Source organism: Echinops telfairi, unplaced genomic scaffold (assembly GCF_000313985.2).
Source record: "Echinops telfairi isolate 266 unplaced genomic scaffold, ASM31398v2 ScPeMD7_23;HRSCAF=83, whole genome shotgun sequence".
NCBI classification, from domain to species: domain Eukaryota; kingdom Metazoa; phylum Chordata; class Mammalia; order Afrosoricida; family Tenrecidae; genus Echinops; species Echinops telfairi.
In genome coordinates, this window is record NW_022103920.1 from 28266761 (window position 1) to 28282560 (window position 15800).

Genomic DNA, 15800 nt, shown 5'->3' on the forward strand with positions numbered 1-15800 from the left:
ATGAAAAAATTCACTGTGACCAGAAAGAACCTTCCCAGGGGATGCCACTGGGTGCACTAATTCAGAGTCAGTTTCTAGATGCTTGCCTAGTGAGAAAAGTGCATAATACAAAAACTGTCCAGTGGTGCATTTTTCCCGATTTTTTGGGTACCCCCTTGTACACTAACACATCCAGTACATACAATAACACATACCAGTAAACAGCATGGCGTTCAATGGGAATGATTGTACCACTTACCAAAATAAGCCCTGATATTAATGAAGAAGTGCCTGTCAGGGCCACGTAGAACTTCGGTGTTAATGTATTCAGAAACATGCTCACTGAAAGACAAAGGGGGCAGAGAAAGCAATGAATACCAGCATACGTCAGTCAAACCAACTCTTTTGTTTTTCTTTGATGAAATTCTTTCCATCTCTGATGACAGACTCTTCGAACCATAGCGAAATCTCACTAAAAATGCCTCAGCAGGACAGACCACCAGCTGCAGGTATTGCTGAGTGATTCCGACTCCTGGTCACCCCACTGTATCAGGGTAGAACTATGCTCCAGAGAGGTTTTCAATAGCTATTTTTTGGGGGAAATAGATTGCCAGCCTTTCTTCCAAGGTACCTCACGGGAACTCAAACCCCCAGACTTTCAGTCTGCACCACATGGTGCTTCCCAGTTTAACTAAGGGCTGAAGGACTAGAGGTCAAGTTATAGATTCTTTTGAAATGAACAAATAAACACAAACCTACATTATAGGAACAAAAAGGAACTTTTTGCCCCTTCTCCCCTCCCCACTGTGCCCTACCCAAAGAGCAGCTTTTTAATTTATATCTCTAAAACATATTGAACTTTTTTTGTATGAATTCATAACAACTTTAAAGTTTAATCCAAGGTAGTACGCTAGCACAAAACGGAAGTCAATGGGAGAACGTGCCCTTCTCTGCCCGTGGGGCGGCTGAGAAAGTGCTCGGCTGCTTGCGAAAGGCTGCCAGTTTGAAACCACCAGCCGCTCCATGAGGAAAGATGTGGCTGCCTGTTCCCATAAGGATTACAGCCAAATTCACGGGCCCTGAACCAAGCTGACTCACAGCGACCCTATCAAGGGTTTCCGAGACTATCAGTCTTGAGGGGAGCCAATAGTCTTATCTCTCTCCTGAGGAGTGGCTGGTGAGTTTGAATGATGGACCTTGTGGTTGGCTGGCCACTCTATGCTTATGCAACAGACCAGCTGAGCTCCTTCCCCTGGGGGGCAGTTGTAGACTGGGGTGCTGGGAGTCAGAATCAACCTGACAGCAGTGGGCTTGTCTTGTGAGACCAACGCATCATCAGATTACAGTATTTAGACCTTTGGACAAATGGACAACAACTGTATCAAGTAGCTACTAAAGATGGAAATAATACAGCAACCTCTAAGAAGGAACAGCACCTGGGCAAAAGGCACCACGCGGTAATTAAAAAAAAGTCAACTTAACTTAAAAGACTATTATACTGCTCGTCAAACTAATTAGATTCATTTTTTAAGGTGGAAATGGGATATTCAGTGACTCTTCATTGCTGGCACACTTCTGGTCCACGCCCGCCACTGTATTGCTGTTGCCTACATAGTTAATTCAGTTGTTCAATTAGGGCCTGTTGTTTCCCCAAAAATTCCAACATCTTGTCATTCTAGTGTCTCACAAATGTTTGAAGCCCTTTGTACATCAGACATATACTGTATTCGTTGCCATTATTTTAGATACCACACAAAACTCTGATCCTATTCATTGCCAAACAACTCCTGGGTGGGCTTTTTGCATGCATATCTCTATCCCTTGACTGAGGGTGTCTGTGGAAGGGAACAGCAGGCTGGTCAGCTTCAGAAGGAAGGCATTCGGCCTTTTATGCCATCGGGGGAAATGGCTTTGGGTTCTGTTTTGAAAGCAGCCACCACAGCCCAGAAAGCAAAGTAATGTCATCAAAGTGGACAGAGAAGCCATGTGTCCTCATTTTGCAAATATTTCCTTCTGTGAATGAGACCAGGGTCCGAAGCTGCAAGAATGAATCAGACACAGTTCCCCCCGTAGAAGCTTACGGACTGGTTTGAAAATAGGCTGCTAAGTGCACTGGAAGGTGCTGTGCACAGGATGCTGTGCTAACAGCTCAGGCTGGGGCGTCAGGAAAGATACCTGGGGACATTTTGGAAACACACTCACTACCGTCCAGTCAACTCTGACTCCTAGTGGCCCTCGAGGACAGACTGGAATTGACCCTGTGTGTTCCGAGGCTGTAAATTCTCCACTGGAGCAGAAAGCCTCAACTTTCCCCCATGGAGTAGCTGGTGGGTTTGAATGGCTGACCTTGCAGTTAGCAACCCAAAGCAGCTCTCACAACACCACCAGGGCTCCTTGGGAACATCCTAGAAGGGACATGTACATGACTCCTGAGAGCGAGCAGGAGTTAAGCAGGCCCAAGAGGACAAGAGGGAGAATGCAGGGGAGGGCAGCTCCGGGAGAGGAAGAGTCCCGGGTCAAGCACAAGGGCCGGGAGAAAGGGCCATTCCAGCAGCTGCATGGCTGAAGAGCGCACCCCGTCCCACAACTCACCCCCACCCTCCTGCTCTGGATGTGTCGCTTTGAATTGTGGTCTGTCACAATCACAAGAGTACACCATGTACTCCGGCAGTATTCTCCACTAGACCTGCACATAGACACTCCACCAGCCAGAACTTTATTCAAGGCAGGCTTAGATACACTCCCTGTCACTACGCTGCATCTCATGACAAGTTCTCGCACAAAGGGCTAGTTGACAATTATTTGAGAGCACACAAAGAAACATTAATACATCAGCCACAGACAGAGGGGAGGATAAAGTCAGGAATAGGGAGTAACTGATATTTTGCAGGCTGCTGTGTTTCAGCAGCCTTGCCAGGGAACAGGGGGAAAGTTTCCATCTTATCTCAGCTGAGAGTCAGCCCAGACGCTGCATCATCCGCTCCCACGGTTGAGCCATCGGCATGTCCCACGGGCCTTGAACTGAGGAAGGTGGTGGTCCTGCCCCACGTGTCTAATGAGCAAACACTTTGCCCACACATAGAACAAAGTAGATTCTTCCCAGAAAGTAGAAAAGTAGAAATGATGGGCTGAGGGCTGAAGGACAAGCAAAGGGAAGCACAGGTGAGGTGCTTGTTGGGTTGGCCATTAAGAGAGGGGACGGGGGCAGCTAATGGTTTTGCATTTCTCAGGCAAACGCTAGTTGGTGGAAGGAGGCATATTAGAAAACCAAATCAACAAACAAAAACAACCCTGCAGTTTGTAACTACCAAGTTGGGGGAGGGGGGGTCCCTGAAATTCTCAAATGCCCTTCCTCACACTCTGAGCACCCCTCACATTCCTCATTATTCCACGTACAACAGCTGCCAAAACCTGCAGCTGGAGGTTCTGCAGTTGGAGCAGCGGGATCTGTACCGGGTACTACTCGGTCGATGGCTGGGGACAGACCTGGCACAGAATTCAGTGAAAGCCATTCGAAAAGGAAGAGGAAACGAGATCCCTGCTTTAGGGGCAGCCTAGTAACCCTGCGCTACCACGCCTGCTACAAAGCAGAAAGCCGAGGAGGAGGCTGCTTCCCTCCTGAAAACAAAGGACCGAGTCAGAGGGGACAAACGATCCAAGAACTGATGGCTAAATTAAAAAAAAAAAAAGATAAAAACATTCTACTTATTTTTAAAAAATTAAGATTATCTAGCCACAGTTAAAACCAATTTCCTTCTTGTGTCCAGTTAGGGAGCGCTGGCTAGTGCTGGGAGAGAGAGAGAAGAGTGGGCATTGAAAGAAAACAGACACAGAAGAGAGTGAGTGAGAGGCAGAGACATTCCTCTGGGGGGGCTAGGGGGGCACTGGTTTCACTGCGGCTAGAGGCTGGGTGTGACCATCAACACTCTGTACTTGGCCTTGTACTTTAGCTCTTTCTATGAGGCTTAGAAGAAAGCATTTTCACATTATCAGAGCATCGACTTTCTCATTGCAATGCCATGAAGCCAATTTCCACGATTAGATTAGTAGTTGTATTTTGCAACTGGAGACAGGGTGGCGACTGGAACCTCATTTGCCTGCAGCCAACATTCTGAAATACTGGCGGCATGAGGTACGTGGGGGAAACGCATAAACCGGGGAACAGCAAGGGGAACCAGGAGCCTTCGTCGGACAAGGAAACGAAGCTCTTCAAACAAACCCACTACCATCGTGTCAAATCCCACTCTAGGGGACCTTACAGCCAGAGCAGAACTTACACCGTGGGTTTCCGAGACCGCACCTCTGTACAGGAGTAGAAAGCCTCGTCTTTCTCCCAAGAACTTTTTAGGCTACTTCCTCTACATAAAAGGTGAACAATAATAGGTCTCACGATTAGGCTGTTGGACGGGTTCGGGGTGATGGTGTAAATGAAGGGTCTAGGAGAGTGGTTATCATGGTGGTGGGGGTTCCGGGGTTGAACTACGCCATGTTTTTCTGGCTCTCATGGTTACCAAGTAGACTGGCAGCCCTTTCTTGTCGGGGGCAGAAAGATGAGACCTTTAATTCCCGTAAAGATGTACAGCCTTGGAAGCCTACAGAAGCAGTTCTGTTCTGTTCGACAAGGTTGTGATGAATCAGACTCTACTTGACTGCAGTGAGCTTGGAGTTCTTCTGTGGTACCCCTGGGTAGATTACAGCTCAATGCAAGGAAAACACAAATCCTCACACTGGATCAATGGGAACATCATGATAAATGATGTCGTCAAGAGTTGAATCTTGTTTGGATCCACTATCAATACTCATGGAGCCAGCAGTCAAGAGATCAAACGGACCCTCCAGACTCCTTACCTCTGGGGTATAATAAGCATTGGTCTGAGTGGTTAATGAAAGGAGGAAATGTAAAATTGAAGTGAACTTGGGATTCTTTAGTGACATCAAGTTTATTTCAAACATGGGGGAAAAGAGCTCAAACAGCCATTGCACTGGGTGGATCTGTTGCACACGACCTCTGAACGCCTTGAGTACTAAGTGCATCGGCCCAAGCCACAGTATCTTCGATCGCTTTACCTGCACGTGAAAGTTCGGCTTTGAATAAAGCAGACTGAGGGAGAATCGGTGCATTTCAATCACGGCGCTGGCAGAGAACACTGAAGGTGTCATGGGCTGCCAGAGGCACAAACACACGTCTTGGAAGAAGTACGGGCAGAATGCTCTTTAGAGGCAAGGATGGAGAGATTTTGTCAAGAGAGTCCAGTTGCTGGAGAAGGACTTGATTAAAGTAGAGGGGCAACAACGAAGAGGAAGGCCCCCCCAAAATGGACTGACATGGTCACTGCAACAATGGGCTCAAACAAAGAACAATGATGAGGATGGTACCGGACAGGACAGCATTTCATGTTGTTGGACAAACGGTCACTATGAGTCAGAACTGGCATGATAGATAGCCCCTAATAGCAACCACCCCTGGCTGGGTTTGAACTGCCAACTTTCAATTCCAAGACCTCATCAATGTTTATGTTTGGGTTTGTGATTTGGAACTATGTTATAGGAAGCAGGAGAAAATGAACTAAATATCTTAAAAAAACAGTAGCAGCAGTTTTCATCAGTATTTCCAAACTAACATTTCCTGAACACCTTTCATGTGTCAAGCATGATGCTGCAGTCCAAAGCCCAATAATCAATTCACCTGCCCTGTGGTAAGTCCTCACACTACAAATGGATGCCAGGTAAAACAAGGGAAGAATTCTGAAGGTTTAACCAGAGTCTACATGTTGAAGGGGGTACAGAATTTGGTAAGTTAGAGGGCAGTCATTTTAAGCTGTTTATTTTACAGTAATGTGTTCAGCATCAATATAAAACAAGTCACTAGGATAATAATTCAAGAAGGTGAAACTCAATATAGACACTTGATGATCTTGAATAACTGCAAGATGTCCAGAAAGGGCTCTAAGATTCACCAACTTAATCTGCTTCAAGGGCTTCTCAACTATTAGCAAATGAAATGCAACCTCAGCCTGCTGCCAGAACCTGTTACTGCACACGCTGATTGGCCCATCCTGTGAAAATAAGCTGGTATGAAGTCGTAGCTGAGGGAAATATTTTTAATAAGGAAATAAAATCGTTTTTACCTCAATATATGTCCCCACCAATTCCCACCATAGTGCACATTTTAGCACACAGTATTTGCATATTTCCCACAATCTGCTTCCATCTGGGCACGGTGACACTTCAGCGAGCCTTTAAAGGGCATTAGGAACACCGCTCTTCCCCACTTGTTGCTTCTCCATGCCCTTCACACTGCTTCCCTTGGGAGCTGAGCATTTTTCTCAGGCTTTCAAGCATCCCAATTCCTTAATCAAACCTGAGTGAGGAAAATGGCATGGACGTCTATTTTTAGCCCCTCATAACTCATTCTGTCTACTCTTCGCTCTGCCCATGAGGTTGCCTTGGCAACTTCAAGGTAGGCCGTTTCTGCTCCTCTGGGTGTCTCACTTTACTGGGGAACAGAGCCGCACACGTGCCTGCCCCTCCCAACTGTGCACCATGGTGAACTGTACTGGTGCAAACAATGCGGGGGTTCGTTTCCATGGCGCCCACTGCCATGCTGGGACAAGTCTATTTGCCAAGCCATGACTTTCCAAAGTCCAGTCACCCACAAACACCAATAACCCCCAAGGTCTCGGCACATCTGTCCGTTTTCACTCACAGGCAGGCTGACCGTGAGGAGCGATGGATGCCCTGCCCAAGAGTCAGAGAGGGCTCCCTATCGGCTGTTCTTATATTGTTAGCATTTGAAGCGTGTTTCAATTCAGCGTCGGAGACAAATGAAAGTTTCTGTTTCTTGTACATGGTTTAATATCAGGAATACAAAAAGACATGGCTGCCTGTAGGAAAGCAAACCCTTCTTGGAGCTGGGCGGCAGGAAGGCGGCCTTGTCAGGACTCGGATCCCTCGGGCCTGACCCACCTAGCCTAGAGGCCCTCACTGAGCCAGCTCCAAGAGGAACTCAGTCTGATGGCTGCGCAGGTGACAAAGTCGGAGCCCGTGTGGTTTTATCCCCAGTGCACTTGCACAGCGGGGGACTATACCAAAGAGACTCAACAAACGCTCCTGTTATGCATTGCCACCAATGGACTCGGGCCGGCTCTTGGTGAGGGGAACTTAAAGGGCATTCATGATGGTTGGTGTGTTTGAGTCCATTGTTATGGCCATTGTACTGTGATTGTTAGGTTTATTGTGCCAACTAGGCTTCCATGGGAACATGTGGAGAGAGTTTAATCAGGTCACAGCTTGATTCGAGGGTGATGAAATAAATGGCTGCCCAAGGCCAGCCCTCTTCCCTCTTTCTCCCTGACCAGCGCTCTGCTGCCTGAGCTAGTCTTTTGCCTCAACCTTGTGCTGCGCTATTGTGGGCCAAGCCAACCCGTGGACCTTGTCCCCTAGCCGTGCTGTGAATCACTAGAGCTTGAGGCTCCATGGAGCCCTGCTTCTCCACGCTTCTTGAGGATCCATCCTGACTGCTTTGCTAAGCTCGATGCAACTGGCCTCTGCTACGTCTCAACTTCTCTCCTGCTGCTGCTGCCTCATCCTGCTTGTCTTGCCTGAGGGCAGACTCGGCTTCCTTGACCTTGGACCAGAGGCCCAAGTGAGTTGAAGGGATTTCAGTATCTTAACAGTTCCACAAAAGTGAGCTGAACTGAGCCCTCTGTTCTGCTGTGTGGACTAATTAGCTGTTATATTCCTTCTCGCTATGTAAACCTATGTATCGTACTTGCTAAGGTTATATATAAATATAACCTTATAAATATATATATACATATATAAAATATATATAATATATAAAAATATATAAGTATATATGATATATACATATATATTTATAATCCTAAGTGTCCTGATTTTGTTTCTCTAGGGAATCCTGCCTAACACATGTACCAATTCACCTGACTGAGGGTCTTTCTCATTTCTATTGGCTGTCTACTTTACCAAACATGGCGTCCCTTGATAGCAATGCATTTTTCCCTACAATATGTCGAGTGAGTAAAGTAAGAAAACCCTCAACTCCTACTCACTGATATCCTGAGAGCACCTCAGACATTCTTATGTTATCTCCATACAGTAAGACCACTACATGTAACCTGACCTGATGAGCCATTAGGTAAGACACGGGAGACTGTTCCTTGGGCTTTCTGAGACTGTAAATCCTTATGGGAGCAAAAAGCCTCATCTTTGTGCTAAAGAACAGCTGGTGGGTTTGAACGGCCAATCTTCTGGATTGCAACCCAAAGCTTATCATACTATACCACCCTAGGCTATTTCTCTCCAAAATTAAGTCATCCCAGACTGGGGTGTCTTTTTCATACTATTTTGTCACTTGTCCTGCTATCAGGTACTAACTATTATTTGTTATTGTCTGCTTGCTTTAAAATGCTTTCTCCCCTTGTTGTGCTTTGCAAAATCCCTTGTGAGTTCAAATTCAAGCTGTGTTCACTCAATAAATATTCATGTCTACTCCTTGCCAGGTCTATATAAAATGCTGGGAATACAAAGATGGATGATGTTAAAATTTTGTCCTCAAGGAGCCCAGGGTTTGTGAGAGCGGCGAACAAGGAAACAAGCTATCAGGCTATTCTAGTTTTGTCTGCTGCTCTATAAATACAGAGGACATGTCCCTAACAGCCTGGGAACAAATGTGCATCAAGGAATGTTTCTTTGAGAAGGCTACTAAGCAAAGGTCCCAAAGGGTATGCATAAGATGGTGTAAAATAAGAGCTGCAGTCAAGAGCCAAAATGAAGCTCCCCACCCCCTTTGGTAATCCTTTGAGGCTACACTTGTGGGGGATAAACACTGTTTTGTTTTCTTTTTCCTCAGAGCTTGGTGCTTTGGGGAGTTGAACCTATGGGACTGCTGGGTTCTCAGAAGGTGAGATGTCAGGGTAGTACACTTCTATGAATTATACACACGCCTCCAGCGCAGCTGCAGTGAGTGTGATCGAAGAGCACACTCCGTGGTTCCTGCCCTCCCACCAGAGTGTTCCAGAGGCCTCTTCAGAGCACCGCCACCAGCCACGTAAAATATGCGTGGACTTCCATTCACCTTGAGTGGCATTTGGTCACCAATCTCTATGATATGGCTGCTCACCGAAAGTTTGGGGTAAGAGTTCGACCAGACCTTCAGGGGAAAGGACTGGGGATCTACTTCAGGAAAAACCATTGGCTGACAATCCCCTGGAGTACAGTTCTACTTTTAACACACATGGGTTGTCATGGGTTTGCAATTGACTGGATGGGAACTGGTTACTGGTTATTGGAAGCTAAAGAGAACTCAGACCTCAATTTTACTGCAACAAGAATTCTCAGCCCTAAAAAAAAGAAGCTACTGATTCATTCATATACTGCATTTTGAAATACAGTTAAGTTAGAAAGGTATCTACTTCCTCTGAGTTTCCACTCTTATGTAGGTCTTCAAGAAAACTTTATTCTTTCTTTCTATATTTTATTAATCATTTTATTGGGGGGCTCTTACAAATCTTGTAACAATCCATCATTCAGTAGCATTAAGCACACTTGTACATATGTTGCCATCAACACTTCCAAAACATTTTCTTTCTACTTGAGCCCTTGGTATCAGCTCCTCTTTTCCCACCTCCCCTCTCCTTCCGCCCTCCCACCCTCATGAATCCTTGATCAATTATATATTGTTGTTATTATTTCATGTCTTACACTATCTGTTGTCTCCCTTCACCCACATTTCTGTTATTCATCCCCCTGGGGGTGGGCTATATATCCAGCCTTGTGATAGGATCCCTCTTTCTCTCCCCTTCCCCGCCCCCATCGTCCCCATAACCTCATGATATTGCTACTCTCACTACTGTTCCTGAGAGTTTAATCTGTCAAAAGCTCTTACTTGTACCAATGTGCGTTCTCCAGTCTAACTGGATTTGTAAGGTAGAACTGGGTCATGGTAGTGGGGGCAGTGGAAGCATTCAGGAACTAGATGAATGATGTGTGTTTTGTTGGTGCTATACTGCACCCTGGTTGTATCATCTCTTCCTTGTAACCCTTCTGTGGGAGAATGTCCAAATGTCTACAGATGGGCTTTGGGTCTCCACTCCAACCCCCCTCATTCACATCAATATAATTGTTTGTTTTGAATCTTTTGATACCTGATACCTGATCCCATCGACACCCCATGATCACACACAGGCTTATATGCTTGTTCCATGTGGGCTTATTTGCTTCCCTGCTAGATGGCTGCTTCTTTAACTTCAAGCCTTAAGACCTCAGATGCTATATCTTTTGATAGCTGGGCACCATCCACTTTTTTCACCACATTTGCCTATGCACCCATTTTGTCTTCAGGAAGGTGAGTATCAAAGAGTGCCAGGTTATAAAAGAACAAAGTGTTGAGGCTCAAAGTCTGCTATCTTAATATTTAACATATAAATATGTGTACATTGGCCTCTATCCATTTCATTATAAATTCATATATGTACATATATACATGCCTATAGCAATACCTCTATAAATAGCTTTTGCCTCCTACTTCTTTCCTTTCACCTCCTCCTGTCCCACTGAGAAACATTTAAACCGAGTTCATCACTAATGTGACAACTACACATAGGCACATTGTTGTTACTAGTTGCTATGGAGCCGTTGCTGTAGTAGTTCTTCTAAGAACCCATCTCAGTCTGGAAGCTCTATTGAAAGCTGCTTAGCATCCTTGAAACACACAAGCCTCCAATGGCTAGCAAGGCGTGGCTGCACCTGAGGTGTAGCTGGGAACTGAACCCAGGTCTCCTACGTGGACAGTGACCCTTCTACCGCAGAAGCCCAGCATACTCCTGGTTCACCACCTGGGGGTGGAGGACCCAGCAAGGGCCCATCTGTTGGGCGTTGGAGTGTTCTAGAGTCGTGCATGTTACTGTCAGCTGCTTTCAGTTCACACACACAACTGCATCTATGCTGATTTTCACACATCCTATGAATGTAATTCACTTTGCTTTTAACAATCCCCTGCTGACTAGTGTGTCTCATAGGACGTTAATAGCAGCTGGAGACCATGGGCAGTAAAATTCCAGTCGGAACCCAACTGAGGGATTTATTTTCAACATATTCACCAAAGGTTGGGGACTTAATTTTCTTTCTCTTGAGGAGAAAGTTATCACATTCCATCTGCCACCATCTGGGTCAGAGTAAGTCTTGCCACCTTTGCCTCTAAGGAGCACTCTGGTCTTACTTCTTTCAAGACCGAGCAGTGTGTCCATTCAGCGGTACATGGTCCTTTCAATATTCCTCTGTGGCACCACAATTCAAATGCAGCTATTCTTCTACTGTCTTCCTCATTCAATGTGCAATTTTCATGTGCACATAATGCAAAGGAGAATCCCTTAGCTTGGGTTAGGGGCACCTTAGGCCTCAAAGTAACATCCTTGCTCTTCAATATTCTAAAGAGGTCTTGTGCAGCAGATTTACCTAATGCAATACCTCTTTTGATCTCCTGGCTGTTGCTTCCATGAGCATTGATTATGGGTCCAATTAAGACAAAATCCTTAACAACTTCAACCTTTGGTCTTCCCATCGTTTGTCTGTCAGTTTGTTGTACTGTGGTGACTTGGGCGGTGCTGTGATGCTCTGTCACTGGGATTTCAAAGGCCAGCAGGGTCACCCAAAGTGAACGGGTTTCAGTGGAGCTTCCAGACTAAGAACAGACACCGAAGAAGGGCTGGGCTGCCCACTTCGGTGGAAGAAGCTGCTAAAAAAACATGCATACCTTGGAAATGACGCACAGATGTATTTAATTAGCAACTGCTCAATGCCCAGATTTTTAGGTGAGTCAGTAGTTGCTGAAGCCCCAGGTTAATCAGGCAACTATATTATAAGTGAATATTACCATGGGAAGGCCATCTATCATACTATTATAAACAATCTGTTTAAAAGTGGGGGGGAATCACTCCCAATACTTAAAAGAAAAGTCACACACACACACACACACAAAGCACCACCCACCCCCCAGCCCCATCCCCCCCGCGGGCAGCACTGTCAGTGCTGGAATTGTGGCTGTGAGCTGGAAGCTGTACCACTGGTATTTCAAATACCAGAGGGTCACCCAGGATGGACATGGTTCAACAGTTTCCAGACTAAGACAGACGTGGAAGAAAAGTCTGCTGACCTACTTCCCAAACTTGTTCACTGCAAGCCTTATGACTCACAATGGAATACTGTCCAACATGGTGCTAGATGATGGGTCCCTCAGATTGAAAGGCACCCAGAATAGGCAGTGGCCACAACAGTAGGTCACAGAACAGATTCATTCTGTTGCCCTTGGGATCACCAAGAATCAGAGCCAACTCACTGCAACGGACAACACAGCATCCTGAGGCTTGAGGACCTTCTGATTCATTTCCTTAGAATGGATTCCTGAAAGCACTATTCACAGGTCCAAGGTCACAAACATTTCAAACCCTCCATTCATACTATTTCCCAAAATGGCTGCGCCACTTTTCACTCCTAAGAGTTTCAGGGCACGGGCACAATAGATGAAGTATTGTGTCTTGCCAAATATTTAACAACCAGGGGGGGAATAAGTCCTTTCTTTGATAACTAGCTTGACATTTCTGTCAGGTTCTTACATTTGTTTAGAAACTATTGGTTCGTATTCTTTGCCTACTTTTCTCATGTAAAAACACAAAGGTCTCCCTTCGAGAACTAAGGCGCACCTGACTCCAGCCGTGGTTTCTTTCAGTGGCCTCACATGCGAGCACAATCTGGGCAAGAAATAAGGAAGGCGAGAGAAGAACCGATCCATGTGAATAAGCCGCTGGCAAAGAATATTGAATAACTCGTGCACTGCCAGAAGAATGAACAGATCTACAGGTAGACTGCTACTTAGAAGGCAGGATGGTATGCTTAGTGGAGTAGAGGGGCGGCAGCAAAGTGGAAAGCCCTCGATGAGATGGCTGGCTGGCTGCAGCAATGTGCTCAAATACGGCCACACATGCTGCTGTGCCTCGGGTCAGTAGACGTGAGAACAACTGAATGGCACCTCACAACAACGCAACCACACCTTCAACTCTGTGATCCAGAAGGGGCACCTGGGAGTATCTGATGACATGCAGAAGCAAAACAAAGAGAGAACACACTGACTACACAGAGTTTCACAGGGCTTCCGCCCAACTGCACAGCACACAGCTGGAGCACACGTGTGCGCAGTATGGGCAGAGGCATGCAGTTACATGAGATGGCATCATTGCAGGTGTAAGCACCTCTGGAAAAATGAAAACCAGGCGTAGAACATAGAAACCACTTCCAAGGAGCCGCTTTCCGGTCTTCGTCACAGCTAAAGCAGATCTAGGACTGTGACAGGAGAGAGAGCACCCGCTTTGAAATAAGATGATCCACTTCTGAAACAGACAAAAGGAGCCACGTCGCTGAAAGGAAATATTTTGGGGGAAATCCCCCTTGTAGAGACCTTTGGGGTTAAAACAGGCAGTCTACCACAATTCCGTTTAAAATAGAAGTTCTTCCTCTTATCTCCGATTAGTTCAGGAGCTTTTGCTCGATTCTTTCTTTTCTTTTAAAAAAATGGCATATACTTGTCTCTTGACATGAGGGGGCTTCAGAAGGTTAATGGGAACATACCATTACCTTTTCATTCTTTTTGTCCCCAAACTGTTTTGAACCCCCTTGTGTTTCTCAGGACTTTTTCAGAAATAGCTGCTATGAACTGACTTCAATTTTACACTAGGCAGATGCTACGAAATCTACAAAGGACATGAGTGGACACACCCTGATGGCAGAGAACAGAATGTCTGTTCTAAAATTGGGGGCAATAATCCAAAATACCAACCTAATACTGATCTGCCCCTGTCGCTTTGAATAGAAGTGAAAATATAAGATCTATTTTTACTGCCAAATAAAAATGAATTAAAAATATATTTAAAAAATCAAAATTAAAAAAAAGAAAGAAACGTGTCCTGCCTAGAAGGTTATAAAATGCTGTATCATCATAATTGTAAATGGCTGAAGATTTTCATTGACACTGAAACTTGGTTCCCATCTGACTAATAACAACAATAATAAGCACAGTTAACATTTCTTCGTTTTTTCTTCCAAAATAGTTTCATTGACATTTAGTCTACATATCGGTCAATTCAATAGTTCAATCGTATTGAAGAGAGTTGTACAATCATTACCACAATCTACTTTCGAATACCACATTTAGCATTTAATAAACATACCAGGCAATTGGGCTAAATGCTTTATATTGGCTGTCTTTATTTAATTTTCACAACAACCAATGATAATAATTTTACCTAGTTTTACAGACAAGGAAACTAACGTCCCTTGCCTAAGACCACACAGCCTGAAAGTGACAGAGAGTGGCATAAATCCACGCGCCAACAGCCAACGCCTGAGCATTAGTCACAGAGAATTCACTGGATGGTTCCCATAGCGCTATCATTGCGGGTCCCTGTAAATTCATTTGAACACAAAGTGGGCACTCCTAGATGTCCCCAGTCGGATCATTCTTGTCCCTCGTGCTCCGCTCAGCAGACCAACCCTCCTTTCACTGGCCGAGGCATTGCGCTAACCCCCCTGTACACCACCACCTCAGTCATCTTTCCACCACATCACACCTGATGCGCTCCAGCCTAAAGACCGTGAACAAGAGGAGCAACCAAAGACAGATGAAGCCACATTAGTCCCGAGACAGCAGGTGTCGTTCACAAGGTCAGATGTCTAATCCTAGAAACCGCTTCTGATGCCTTGTCCTGCGACTGAGTTGAAATGGGTGGCATGGTGTTAGCATCTTTGCTGCCGACTGTACAACTGCGAATGCAAACCGTTCACAGTCTGTGATGTTTTACCCAATGTCTCTACATAGCTGCTCAGATAATTCTCGACCTTCCATTCCCCCACCGCCCTTGTTCTGATGACTGCGTGATACAGAGCGATGGAGAAGGGCACCAACGTCAGGAAGCTGGCACCCAGCTACTGGGCCGGCACCACATGCTCACAGGAAATCATGCCTGCCCTCGTTTCTGGGCTGAAGACGAGCGGATACCGACACGCTTATCTTTTTCTCTCGAGAGTCAGGAGATAAATCTCACTGTGACCATATAACATATTTAATATTCTCTCTAGTGTTTGCTAATTATACATAAGAGTCATTTTCCTAATAAGACTGGGGACTGCCCAATTCCCAAGCTTGTTCTAATTCCTCCATAGTTCTTATTAAAATAGCAAAATTATAGCAGGTATTCAATAAATACTTAATCAACACCTAGCTCTCTATATCATGCTGAAATATAGCCTGTCAAGAGATTTATGTGGTATTACAAGCAGAGTAACTGGCTAATTTAAGCAAAGCATCAGATTGTCCACATCATTTCCGTCTCCTCCCCCGCCACCACCCCATCCCACTGTTGATCCCAACTCACTGCAATGTTACAGTACAGAGTTAAGTTAGCTCCTGGGTTCCCAGTCTTTACAGAAGCAGACTGCCACATCTTTCTCCTGCAGAGTGGCTGGTGGGTTTAAACCACTGAATTGTGGGTTATCATCAAAGTTTTAACCACTGTACCACCAGGCTCCATCAGGGGCTGGCAAACTTCAACCTGTGGGCCAAGTCCAGTGCACCACTTGTCTCAGTAAATCAAGTTTTACTGAAGCATAGCCATGCTCACTCCTTTACTTATGGCCTACAAGCCCTTTGATCTTAAGATTGCAGAGCTGAATAGCCAGACTCAATGGCGGTGAGTTTTATACCTCTACATGCACAGGAGATAAGGGGAGACCCAAAACGTTTGTGGGACAAT

The 15800-nt window shown here is 45.5% G+C and overlaps 1 protein-coding gene across 3 annotated transcripts in view; it reads right to left on the minus strand.

Moving 5' to 3' along the window:
- ST7 (suppression of tumorigenicity 7) overlaps positions 1-15800 on the minus strand; it is a 212503-nt gene that overhangs the window by 138773 nt on the left and 57930 nt on the right. For all 3 annotated transcript variants that reach the window (XM_045288752.1, XM_004707768.4, XM_045288753.1), the window contains exon 2: positions 239-321. In XM_045288752.1, coding sequence (XP_045144687.1) covers positions 239-321 — 83 coding nt within the window. The remainder of the gene's footprint in view (positions 1-238; positions 322-15800) is intronic.